The following is an 11,469-nucleotide window of genomic DNA, read 5'->3' as shown; positions in this document are numbered from 1 at the left end:
TCCAGTAATTTGCCATGAGAAAGGGAATGGCATGGCGAGAGAGCCTCAGCCCCCACCCCCCCCCCCCCCCCCCCCCACACACACACAGACAGAGAGAGAGAGAGAGAGAGAGAGAGAGGACATCCCTCGCGGAAAAAAAAAAACCGAGCAAAGGTCCTCCTCCCACTCTCTGATCATGGCACACGTAGATGGCTTCCATTTTGCATGAGTAAGAGCAAAAAAAAAAAAAAAACCAAATTTTCGGAGTCAATCCCTGTAGCACAGTGGTAGTGCAATCGCCTCTTAAGCGAAGGGTCGTGAGTTCGAGCCTCACCGGGGGTAGAAAGGATTTTTTGGGTCATGATACTTTGCTTCTTATCCCAGAGAAAATCGTTTGGAGTTTTGAGGGACCTTTTGAGAGAAGGATAAAAGGACATTCAAATGAGATCTAATCTGGAATTGTGTACGATGTATCAATTTTTTCTATTTTAAGCACAATGTGTAGCTGAGAACACATACTATCAGAAGAAATTGAATGTTGCTTCTCACAATGCCTACGGTTATCGCGACATATGTTTTCACTTTCGTGTGCAAAAAAACAGGGTCTCGAAAGCGGGGCACACCCCTCAATTGTAAACAAGTGAAAGAATCACGGTGGCTTTCTAAAACAATTAGAACGTGCTAAAATCATTAGGTTGAGTTTAAGTAGAATCAATGTTCAAGAAATAATTGCCTCAACTTAGCCTTGAGCCGGTTGAAAATGGAGACTAACTGGTTGCAAACCATGGTAAAGGGAAGAAAAAGTGGTGAAATATGAAGAAAATAGCTCAAAAATCCTACAAATCTTAAATTTATGCTAGTATATTTGGTTCGCTTCTTTGTGGGGAGGAAACTCAGTTGAATGTAAAAAAAGTCAATCCATGTGAAGCTATGAAATGAAATGTGAAATATATTCTAAAACAATAGAATGCAAGAAAAGTAAAGACACGTCCGGATATGAATTGAAAGTGAAATAAAAAGAACCATTCACTATTTTAAATTTGAAATAACATTTAATGTAAGTCTCAATCATCACTAAAAACAATGAAAGTATGCCGAACCCAACTCAACTCTAAAGCTTCTTTTAGAAAGCCAAAAAGACGGAGTTGTATGAGAGTTGAACCTACGATTCCGCCAATGGAATTCAGACATGCCATGTAAATTGTCCCACCACTCATTCGATTGCATCTTGAGATGCGACCTTCTCTGTACTTAACGTTTATCCTTCCACTGGAGCCTGTCCGTGTATTGGAGCTTTTATCCAAGAGTTCGTACGCATGCCCTAGGTCTCTCAAGACTAGGGACCAACGTTTGGGCATGGAACTTGAGCTTTCGTCAAGGGCTGTTTTGACACCTTATCCAAAGGACCATGACTTAGAAACGGGAGCTGCTTTATTTTTCTACCAATTCAGGAGAAACCATGTGGAAAACCTCTTACCCCAAATTTGTGCATCTTAATCAAAAAGAATGTTACATCCCCAGTCTTCTCCTTTGCATGTAGAAAACCTCTTATCCTTTCTTTAATTATTTTCCTAAAGTTCACTAAGAGCCCCGTCTTGCCAAGGGGTTGTGGGGGTTGGAGGGGTTGAGAGACAGTTTTGAGTGTTGTCTGCACAACCTGCTGCACGGGCTCTCAATGGACGGCAAGCGCAGCATACACTACTATTTTTGGCAAAGGAACCTCTAGCATCCTATCAAAAAAGGACAGGACTTGCTGGACAGTCGCTTACGCAATAAAAATTCAAAAAATAGCTACTTTTTGCAATGGCTACGGAACATGGCGCACGCGGGCTCAAAGCTCTACAAGCGCTGCAAGCACGCAGTGAGACAGGGCACTTAGTATCAATGTTCAATAGCAACCTTTCCAACTTTGTCTTAGACTCCTAGTAGTCTAGGCACATACTCAACTTTTAAAAAAATCAATTCCTCGTAAGATTCCCCGGCACCCCCTTGGGACTAAGTAACACCCATATTGAATGCGGGGTGGAGTAATGGGATCATGATGTGGGTTGAGGGGCGGGATCTCGAGGCGCACTAAACACGACCGCACAAAAAGCGAGGCGCAATAAACTAGGCCAGCAAGAAAAACGAGGTGCGCTGTCGGGTTTTGAACCGGTGGCCTTGCAGTCCGGGTTGAGGGTCGTATAGGCTAACCACCTCACCTGCACGCGCATCATGTATGCCTAAGCGTTTTTATGGCATTATATTGTGAGATGAAATGCATTTTGCAAGCTGTCCAGGTTTAGTGCCCGTCCAAGTTTAGTTTTTGGTTTGGCCGCTACGGCTTCGATTTCCTCTGCTTTCACGCGTGAGCTTCTTCGCCTTTAATCCCATCTCCCCCCCCCCCCCCCCCCCCCCCCCCCCCCCCCGCCCTCCTCCTCTTAAATATGGGTGTTACTTAGTCCTAAGGCCTACATCCCCAAACCAAAACCACTCTAACCGTACCCTTCTCCTTATTTCCTTGTGATCCCCTCTCCTTCATCGGGCACCTTGATCTCCTCCCTGTTTGTTGTCATCCCTACTTCCTCCACCTCTAGTTTTCACCTCCCCGTGCACACGCACGCACGCACACACGCACACGCACGCGCGCGCGCGCGCACACACACACACACACACACACAGAGATCATCATGCATAGTGCGCACACACACATCACACCTACATCATCTTACGTCGACCTGCTCCTCATCCGCCTGCCTTTCCTAAGTGTTTGGTGAAAGTCATGCTGATTTTTTTCCCGAAGCCAGTTGATTGCCTTCTCCATGCGTACGAATACTTGTGTGTGTGTGTGTGTGTGTGTGTGTGTGTGTGTGTGTGTGTGTGTGAGAGAGAGAGAGAGAGAGAGAGAGAGAGAGAGAGAGAGATTTTTCTCAAAATTTTAGAGGCTACAACTCTCTAGGATGCCTAAACTATGTGCTCGGCCAGGTTGCCAACATTGGCAATGGCAAAGGTACTCTGTGTGTGTGTGTGTGTGTGTGTGTGTGTGTGTGTGTGTGTGAGAGAGAGAGAGAGAGAGAGAGAGAGAGAGAGAGCCTCGCCGTCGTGAAAAAGGGCGCCCACCTTTTTTGTTTAAGGAACCACCACATGTGGACTTCAAGACAACCAGTTGAGAGAGAGAAGAAAAATAACACTTCCATGCAGACTCACTTAAACTCTCCCAAGATTCTTCTCCTATTTTATTTTTAAAATGTAAGACATACTCTAGAGCTTAGCAAACCCCTTTGAACACTCGGTCATATACTACTCATGACACTTAAAATGAGTAGGTTATGGTACTTCTAAATATCAACTATGCTGGCATCAAATAAGTGCCGGTTTATATGAAACCTCTAGCGTTAGTTTTTAATCCATGTCAAGGCCTCCCCTTCTTATGTAAATGTGGAATATATATCCTACCCATGAGACACCAGCAACTCATGAATAGCTCAAAAATTTGTATGCTTTTAACCATCCATATATTGCAAATTTACAAAGAGTTGTCAATAAATGTGAAACACAAGCACCACTTCAGCAAAACAAGAAAGAATCAGCCGCAATAATAACTGCCCCATCCCACTAAACAATTACATAGATGCTAGGCCAAGCAAATAAATGGGCATTATACTGTTGCTGCTATACTATGCAAAATATTCGGATTTAAGCGACTTTCTCATTCCCCTCTAGGTGATGGTCTAAATACATGGCTTACAAGGCAACCATTCATACAGAGGACCATAAGGATGATGAACCTCGTCCTAATGGCTAGCGACAATTAGGTTGCAATGTGGATGGAAATGATAGCAAACAACAGTTAAACCCTCCCCTTTTAGAAATGCGAAGATATCGGCTAGGCCACTTTCTTGAGTGTATATCCCCTGAACAATCACAAAGGTCTATGTCAACACCATACGTATATCTCATGTAGCGGCCACTTTCTTGGGTGTATATCCCGTGAACAATCACAAAGGTCTATGTCAACACCGTACAAGAGTATATCTCATGGAGTTACACAGGCATATATTTGCTAGTATGGCAATTATACAAAATTGAGCAGATGAACATATTCTTGATACGAACAGAGAAAGGCATCTCTACACCTAAAACTTTGGGGCAAAGACCACAGCCATCATCTTTCGATGCTTCACGTCGGAGTCTCCCCAATTCATAAGGGCGGCCCTCAATTGTAGTGCATCCTTCCCATGTATTCTCCAAAGGTTCTTCAAGACTATTTGGCTAGTTTACAAAGATCAATTGTCAAAACATCAGCCCAAAATTTCCAAATTTTTGTGGTTTTGGAAGATAAATCCGCTTGACAGTCTCAAAGCATTAGCCCCCAATAGTATACTTATAGGTTTAAGGTTAAGATATACTCATCAATCCATCTCCATTGACGACTTCTTGAAGGGGACTTATTTTTTACCTGATCCACTCCAATGCCTTGACTCTTGCTGCCTCCTCATCAGCTTGTGTCATAACACAAGCGCATCAGAAAAAACTCAGCGTTTGATGTGCTCTAGAGAAGTTGAGACAAGATGTGCCCCCGTCCCCCCCCCCCTCTCTCTCTCTCTCTCTCTCTCTCTCTCTCTCTCTCTCATATTGTCAGCACAAGCAAATCGCAATGATGGCAGCATCGAATATATATTGTGGTCTTAATGCCTTTGTACAAAGAAAATTATGGTCGCATAGCCATCATCAAACAGCAGATATTGGAGAACGTGCATCCATCCTCATTTTGTCAGAGGCAACCTCCCTGAAGAGCCGAGTATCATTTAGCATCCGCATGAAAAGGATCATTCAAAGCTCTCATCATTTTTCGGAAGGTCACATTGCTTGACTGCTTGTGGAAACTGCTCTTATATCTCCTTCATACCCCTCCAAAGGGAACTTGCTATGCCACATAATCCGGAGTGGATGCCCTTCAAGTAAAGGAATACAAACACAAGAATGTTTTGCTCAAATGGCCCCTCCAATTAAGCAATTTCACTGGATGTTCCGGTTGGGGGCATACTAATTTGATCCTCCACTTCTTTTGCAGAGCTACAACAGCCTGTAGCAGCTTCATTGATGCCAAAAAACCCAACCAGGACGCATACACCCCCTACATATTCCAAAACACTGAGCCTTATCCCTCTTAGGGAGTCTACAATGGCAGCAATGGGCACCTGTATTGTGAGGCCTGCAGTTGCTGCAGTGGTGGATGTAAGTAGCACCGCTTTTGCCCACAGATAATCACTCAAGACATTGTCCAGCATTCCTGCATGGACCCCAAAGAAAAACGAAAAAGTGAGGTTAGGTGTATGCCAGAATTACACAAATGGGTGAACTTCGGTTAATTTCAAGAGAAACCTACGTGAATAATGTCCACTACAAAAAACATGTTACTGCAGCTTTCCAAAGAAAACATAATTTTGCACCATCAACTAGAACTTGCAATCGTTGAAGGCCAAAAGTCCTAGGTTTTCTTTAAGCTATGAGTACACTGTGCAGTAATCTCATTATGAATTTGGCGCCACCTAACAAGGTGGAAACTCATAATGGTCTTCTAAGACACGAGGGGTAGAAGGCACTCACAAGGAAAAGAGATCCTAAAGCGAAGGAGAAAGCAACGCAATTAAGGAAAGCATCTATAATCAGTTAGAGAGAAACAGACAATCTAGAGGAAAATAGAATCTTTCTAAATAAAATTTATGATCTGCTGTAATAAAATGAGTTGGAGAGACACAGACAAATTTAGAAAGAAAGAAAATTACTCCACAAATATTCACAATCTACCATTATTGAATAAGTATGTTCCAAATTCTATAAAAGACTATGGTATTATAGAACAATTATCATTTATGGATGGGGGATGAAAATTATGAACCGACTTGCAATAAGTTATAAAATGAACCAAACTAAACTGTCATAAGAAAAGGTGACTAAGTTATCAGTTGGGCAGGTGGTTGCTTCTGAGATAGCTAATTTTGGTGCTCAAGACACCAACATTCACCTGTTAAGAAACTAATTCTGTCAGTCCTTATGTCAATGAAGAATGAAAATATCTCGTGATAGTGTTAGGCATTTTCCTGGAAGGAGCTGCTCACAGAATTCTGTGCCAATGCATTTGTCCACTTTGATGGCTAGAGTGGTGCCCTTTAACTCGTATGAATGCTCACATCTTTCGAAATAGAATTCCACCTTAACCCATGGTGCTAGTGACACAAATTCTTTGCTTTAAAAGAAAAGGTTTTCTTTGCCTATAGGATATGTCAGAGTTGAAAATAAGATTTTTTATCTTTCCACTGATATGAAACCATGCATGAAATTAAAACTTTACACGGTGTTTTAGTTATTTTCTCCGGATGCAAGACTTGGAACTTGTGACTCATGAACTAACACTCCACTAGTCTACCGACTGAGCTAATCCGAAACAAGAATGGCTTCATCCACGAAATCAAACAATCAAAAGTCTAGACAATCAATGATCCGGTAACCTTACCTTCCCCATATTATGCTAATAGGCAAGGACTGTGGGCCTTCAAGATCGCTCTACTCTGGCTTACCAAAGAACAAGCCAGGAATGCACTCATGGAAAAGGTGCTTTCAACTCAAGTTCAATTTCTTAACACAACAACGCTAGGGATTGTCATTGAGCATCCCTAGACGCCCAAAAAAAGTAAGTTATTGATGGCTCTTTCATTTTGGGACGAACCATCTACGCTTGCGGCATCTTCTAGACCCAGCTTGAAAGAAATGCTGCCTGTGAGGCGGTTGTTTGAAGACGCGTTGGAGCATGTAGATGAAAGAGGCAAAATGATCATGTTGATGCCTTTGGCTGGGATCAGAAGCTGGTCCTTTGGAATTACTGAAATCAAAAGCTTCTATTAATTGGCCCTTGCATTTGACTTTAAAACGACCTAGTGTTCTTCTGCACAGCTTGGCTTATCACAAAATTCTATGTGCAAACATTGTATTCCATTTTTCACAGCCCGCCAAATGTTCCCAGTGTTCAGCATCAGATTTGGAGAAAACAAATATGCCCTCAAAGATCCCAACAAATCTTTTATATGCTCAAAAGACTTCATCCATCGTCCTGTTAAACACTGTCCGAGCGTAGTTAAGCCAAAAGGCACAACTAAAAACTCGTACAACCCAAATGTAGTCCTAACCAGTCTTATGCACATCTTCAAGCGCTATCCTGATCTGGTAATATTTGCTTGTCAATTCCATTCTGCTGAAACAAATTAATCCTTGTTATCGGTTTAGAATCCCAAGTTCAGAATGTGGTTCTGGATGGCAATCTTGTTCCATGCCTATGATCTATACACATCCTCCAAGATCCATCTTTTTTCTATACCAAAAGGGCTGGAGAAATCGAACGGTGAAGACCTCAATTGAATCAGTCGGACCAATGTCACCGTGAAACGCAGGTTTCGGCCAGTTTGGACACATGAAATGTTTTGAGCCTTGAAAGTTTCGCTAATCAAGTGAAACATGTGCAGTTGTAAGGTGCAGCGGAAGTTGAACTTTGCTCAAGATTGAGTGCTCCGAACTGTGCTCAAGGGTTCCTTTTAACTACGGAAGGGAGAGCCTTCAGTTCCTTTAGTGAGAGAGTGCAAATGATCACAAACAAGTGGTAAACACTGTGAATGAGGTGCTGAGACTGAGAGATAGAGAGAGAAGAATACAACACCAGAATGTTGTCAAACCCTCCTCCGAAGGCCCCACTCTCTATAACGAGAGCGGTCTACTATTGATTGCACAAATCTCTACAATGCAATGGACTTGCCAACGATGTCGACGACGATGAGGACGACGACAAGACGGGCTGAAATCTGAAAACGCTAAGGGCTGAAATCTGCAGATCTTCTATCTGCTGAATTCTGACTCTATGTCGATGACGACGATGCGCTGAAAACAGATATGCTGAAATCTGCAGGCTGATCTGACCGTGCGGCGAGGATCTGGTGCGGGAAGGTGAAAAGTGCGAGGTTTGGGGGTCTTTTGCGGTGTCTATATGCTGAAAACTGAAAACGCTGAAGCTACTGGGTGTTCTGTCGTGGAGAATCTGCAAAACGCTAGGTTGAACTACATGATGCAAAAACGCTAGGCCTGATCTGTTGTTTCTGCTAACGCTAGGGCTGATCTGTCGCGGGGGAAACGATGCGGTGAAGATTTGCTACCGCAAGGGCGATGTCGCGATGTCGCAAGGCTGAAATCTGCAAAACGCTAGAGCTTGAGGCTGATGCAAAAACGTTAGGGCAGATTTGGTGTCTGTTGCAAAAACGCTATGGATTCTGTTGTCGCCAGGCTGATCTGCAAGTGCTGAAAACGCTAGGCTTGTTCTGTAGTTGATGAAAAACGCTGGCTGGTTCTTGTGGCTGAAAACGCTAGGTTGCCTGCCGGGGGGGTCTTGCTGAGAAGGTGCATTGTTGAACACTTGATCCCTGCTGCCTCTTCTGCCAGAAAGTGCTAGCGCTAGCTTTTCTTATATACATGCTTGGTCAAATTTGCCCTACCCAGTTTCCCAACAAAGTCACTTATTAATAATAAGTGGAAAATGGCTAAATTAGTGAAAATGGATCTGTGCACTGTAAAAATGCTCCTGATGGGTTTTGATGATCATGCTGTGTGCAACCAAAGGATATGCATCTACTCTAAGTGCCTGGGCATGCACGGTCTGCGAACAGACTCACAAAAGTGCCAGAACACTTCCTAAGCTAAGCTAACTGAACCCTTGTCATGAAGTAGCTTGTCCACATGCACATAGGGTTAGATGTGCAAGTGACATCCCCTCCTTTTTAAAGTGAGGTACTGGTACCTAACTGTATGGCATCGAGGGAGATCGCCAACATCGTTTGGAATCCTGGGAAGGACTCTTCGCCGGCCCACTCTGATGCGTGGGTCATGCGATACTTGAACATCATAAAGATCTGTAACGCTTGCTTCTTTGGGCTACGCCGAAAGTGACACAAAGTCATCTGCGACTGCTTCAATGGTTCAATTGTGTCTATGGACGTAGGTCCATCTTCATCAAGAATCTCCGTGGAGGAAAATTCTTGAAACCACTTCCAACACAAATACATGAACATACCCATTCCATGTAAAGTGAATATAGAAACAAAGTGCCAAACCGTTCATCAAATACACGCAAACAATGGAATCGAAACTTGCCTTTCTGATCTAAATCTATGAACTGTGGCAAATCACAATGGAAATGCCGATGCTTGATGCTCAAGCTCGTTCTGAGATTGTGTCATGCCAAGGAAGAGACATGGAATGTGAATTCCTTGAATGAAAACATTTCATCTTTTCATGAGTAATCCGCATACATCCGTGCTCATTCATGAGTGACAATATGTCATGCCTATGAAAAGGGATCACATAAGGACAGTGACTAAAATACAAGAAACCATCACGAATGAAACACTCGAACAATGCGTGCTGACTAATCATGCGCATACACAATACTTCTTGTGGGGGTTTTGGGACCTCGACTTGAGAGCCAAGATTGGTTCTTTGTGATTGATAAAATCTGCAATGAGGTTAGCTTCACTATACAAAGTATCAACTAAACCATCATCCTGGTGAACAATCAAATCTTTATCCTGCAATTCATCATGCTTGTGAATAATCACATCATTGTCATGCAAATCACGAATAATCACATCTTGATCATGCAAATCATGTGTGCCGTGCTTTGGAGAAGAAAAGACAGAGAGTCTCCTTCTCCTGATTCTTTTCAATCTACGCCTGCACATTAGAAAATAGTAGGACCAACTCTTGCATGTGTTGCTCTCTCTGCGATTCACATTCTAACCGTCTTTCTTTGCGCTCGCGATCCAATTTGGATTTTCGATCTTTGTGCTCACACTCTATGGTTGCCATTCTTTCTTTGTGCTCGTGCTCTAATGCTGCCTTTCTTTCTTTGTGTTCATGATCAAATGTTGTCTTTCTTTCTTCTGCAGCCAAGCGCGCTTGCTCACGCTCACGCTCCAAGTGGGCCTTTCTTTCTTTGCGTTCGCACTATAAGGCAGCGCATTGCGCTTCTTGTTGTAACTTCATCATGTCCATGATCGTCTTGACCAAAGCCTCCATAGGATTTGGTACAATCCTTGGTGTAAATGGGGAAGAGGGAGAGTCGGAAAAACCTCCTCGTTGAAAAATTTCTTCTTCGCCACTTCCATGCTCACCACCTCCATGAGAAGTATCCATTCCGCTTCGGGTGATGACCATACACTGAAGTCTTGGGTTCGTAAGTTCATGAGGAACTTGGGGTCTTGAGGTTCTTGGGTTCTTGGGTTCTTGGGTTCTTGAGGTTCTTTCTTTAGCTTGCAATCTGTGTTAGAGAAGGATCTTCTCTTACCCGAGTTCTACTATTTCCTGCGGGTGCACGCCTTGGCGGCCTTGCGCTCACACCAAGGTTGCTTTTTCCCACCTCACGTCGATTGGCCGGCTGCTAAGTGCACGGTCCACTCTCAATGAGTGAAAAGAGGCACAAGGGGAGGTTGGACAAGCCCTTCTTTCTTGGGTTTCCTGTCACTCTTCAAAAACACGATTAGGAATCGACACGCCCAAGTGGACTTGGGTTACGTGCGACCGCAGTAAGCAAAAAAAAAATCTTGTGGTTCTTTCCTTGAGTGATACAGAACACTGCCAAAGCTCTGATACCAATGTAAGGTGCAGCGGAAGTGAATGTTGAACTTTGCTCAAGATGAGTGCTCCGAACTGTGCTCAAGGGTTCCTTTTAACTACATAAGGGAGAGCCTTCCATTCCTTTAGTGAGAGAGTGCAAATGATCACAAACAAGTGGTAAAACACTGTGAATGAAGGTGCTGAGACTGAGAGATAAGAGAGAGAAGAATACAACACCAGAATGTTGTCAAACCCTCCTCCGAAGGCCCCACTCTCTATGGCGAGAGCGGTGTACTATTGATTGCACAAATCTCTACAATGCAATGGACTTGCCGACGATGTCGATGACAATGAGGACGATGACAAGACGGGCTGAAATCTGAAAACGCTAAGGGCTGAAATCTGCAAATCTTGTATCTGCTGAATTCTGACACTATGTTGATGACGATGACGATGCACTGAAAACGCATATGCTGAAATCTGCAAACGCTGGCTGATCTAACCGTGCGGCGAGGATCTGGTGCGGGAAGGTGAGATCTGCGAGGTTTGGGGGCTCTTCTGCGGTGTCTATATGCTGAAACTGAAAACGCTGAAGCTACTGGGTGTTCTGTCGCGGAGAACCTGCAAAACACTAGGTTGAACTGCGTGATGCAAAAACGCTAGGCCTGATCTGTTGTTTCTGCTAATGCTAGGGCTGATCCGTTGCGGGGGAAACGATGCGATGAAAATCTACTACCGCAAGGGCCATGTTGCGATGCCGTAAGGCTGAAATCTGCAAACGCTAGAGCTTGAGGCTGACCCAAAAACGCTAGGGCAGATTTGGTGTCTATTGCAAAAACGCTATAGGTTCTTCTGTCG

The 11,469-nt window shown here is 43.7% G+C and overlaps 1 protein-coding gene and 1 non-coding gene across 3 annotated transcripts in view; one reads left to right on the top strand and one right to left on the bottom strand.

Moving 5' to 3' along the window:
* The first annotated feature begins 249 nt into the window (after positions 1 to 249).
* Positions 250 to 321, top strand: TRNAK-CUU (transfer RNA lysine (anticodon CUU)). Its single transcript has one exon. It is a non-coding gene; the product is annotated as a tRNA-Lys (tRNA).
* A 4,287-nt stretch (positions 322 to 4,608) lies between these two features.
* LOC147442603 (EamA-like transporter family) overlaps positions 4,609 to 11,469 on the bottom strand; it is a 39,320-nt gene continuing 32,459 nt past the window's right edge. The window contains exons 3-5 of one of the 2 annotated variants that reach the window (XM_086528743.1): positions 5,160 to 5,251; positions 5,006 to 5,095; positions 4,609 to 4,913 (exon numbers count right to left, since the gene is read on the bottom strand). In XM_086528743.1, coding sequence (XP_086384869.1) covers positions 4,851 to 4,913; positions 5,006 to 5,095; positions 5,160 to 5,251 — 245 coding nt within the window. In that variant the 3' untranslated portion in view covers positions 4,609 to 4,850. Of the gene's footprint in view, positions 5,252 to 11,469 lie in introns of both variants that reach the window. The other variant, XM_086528742.1, reaches the window with a different exon arrangement.

Source organism: Adiantum capillus-veneris, chromosome 14 (genome assembly GCF_014529385.1).
Source record: "Adiantum capillus-veneris isolate H3 chromosome 14, ASM1452938v2, whole genome shotgun sequence".
Classification (NCBI taxonomy): domain Eukaryota; kingdom Viridiplantae; phylum Streptophyta; class Polypodiopsida; order Polypodiales; family Pteridaceae; genus Adiantum; species Adiantum capillus-veneris.
This window is presented reverse-complemented; position numbering and strand designations above follow the sequence as displayed.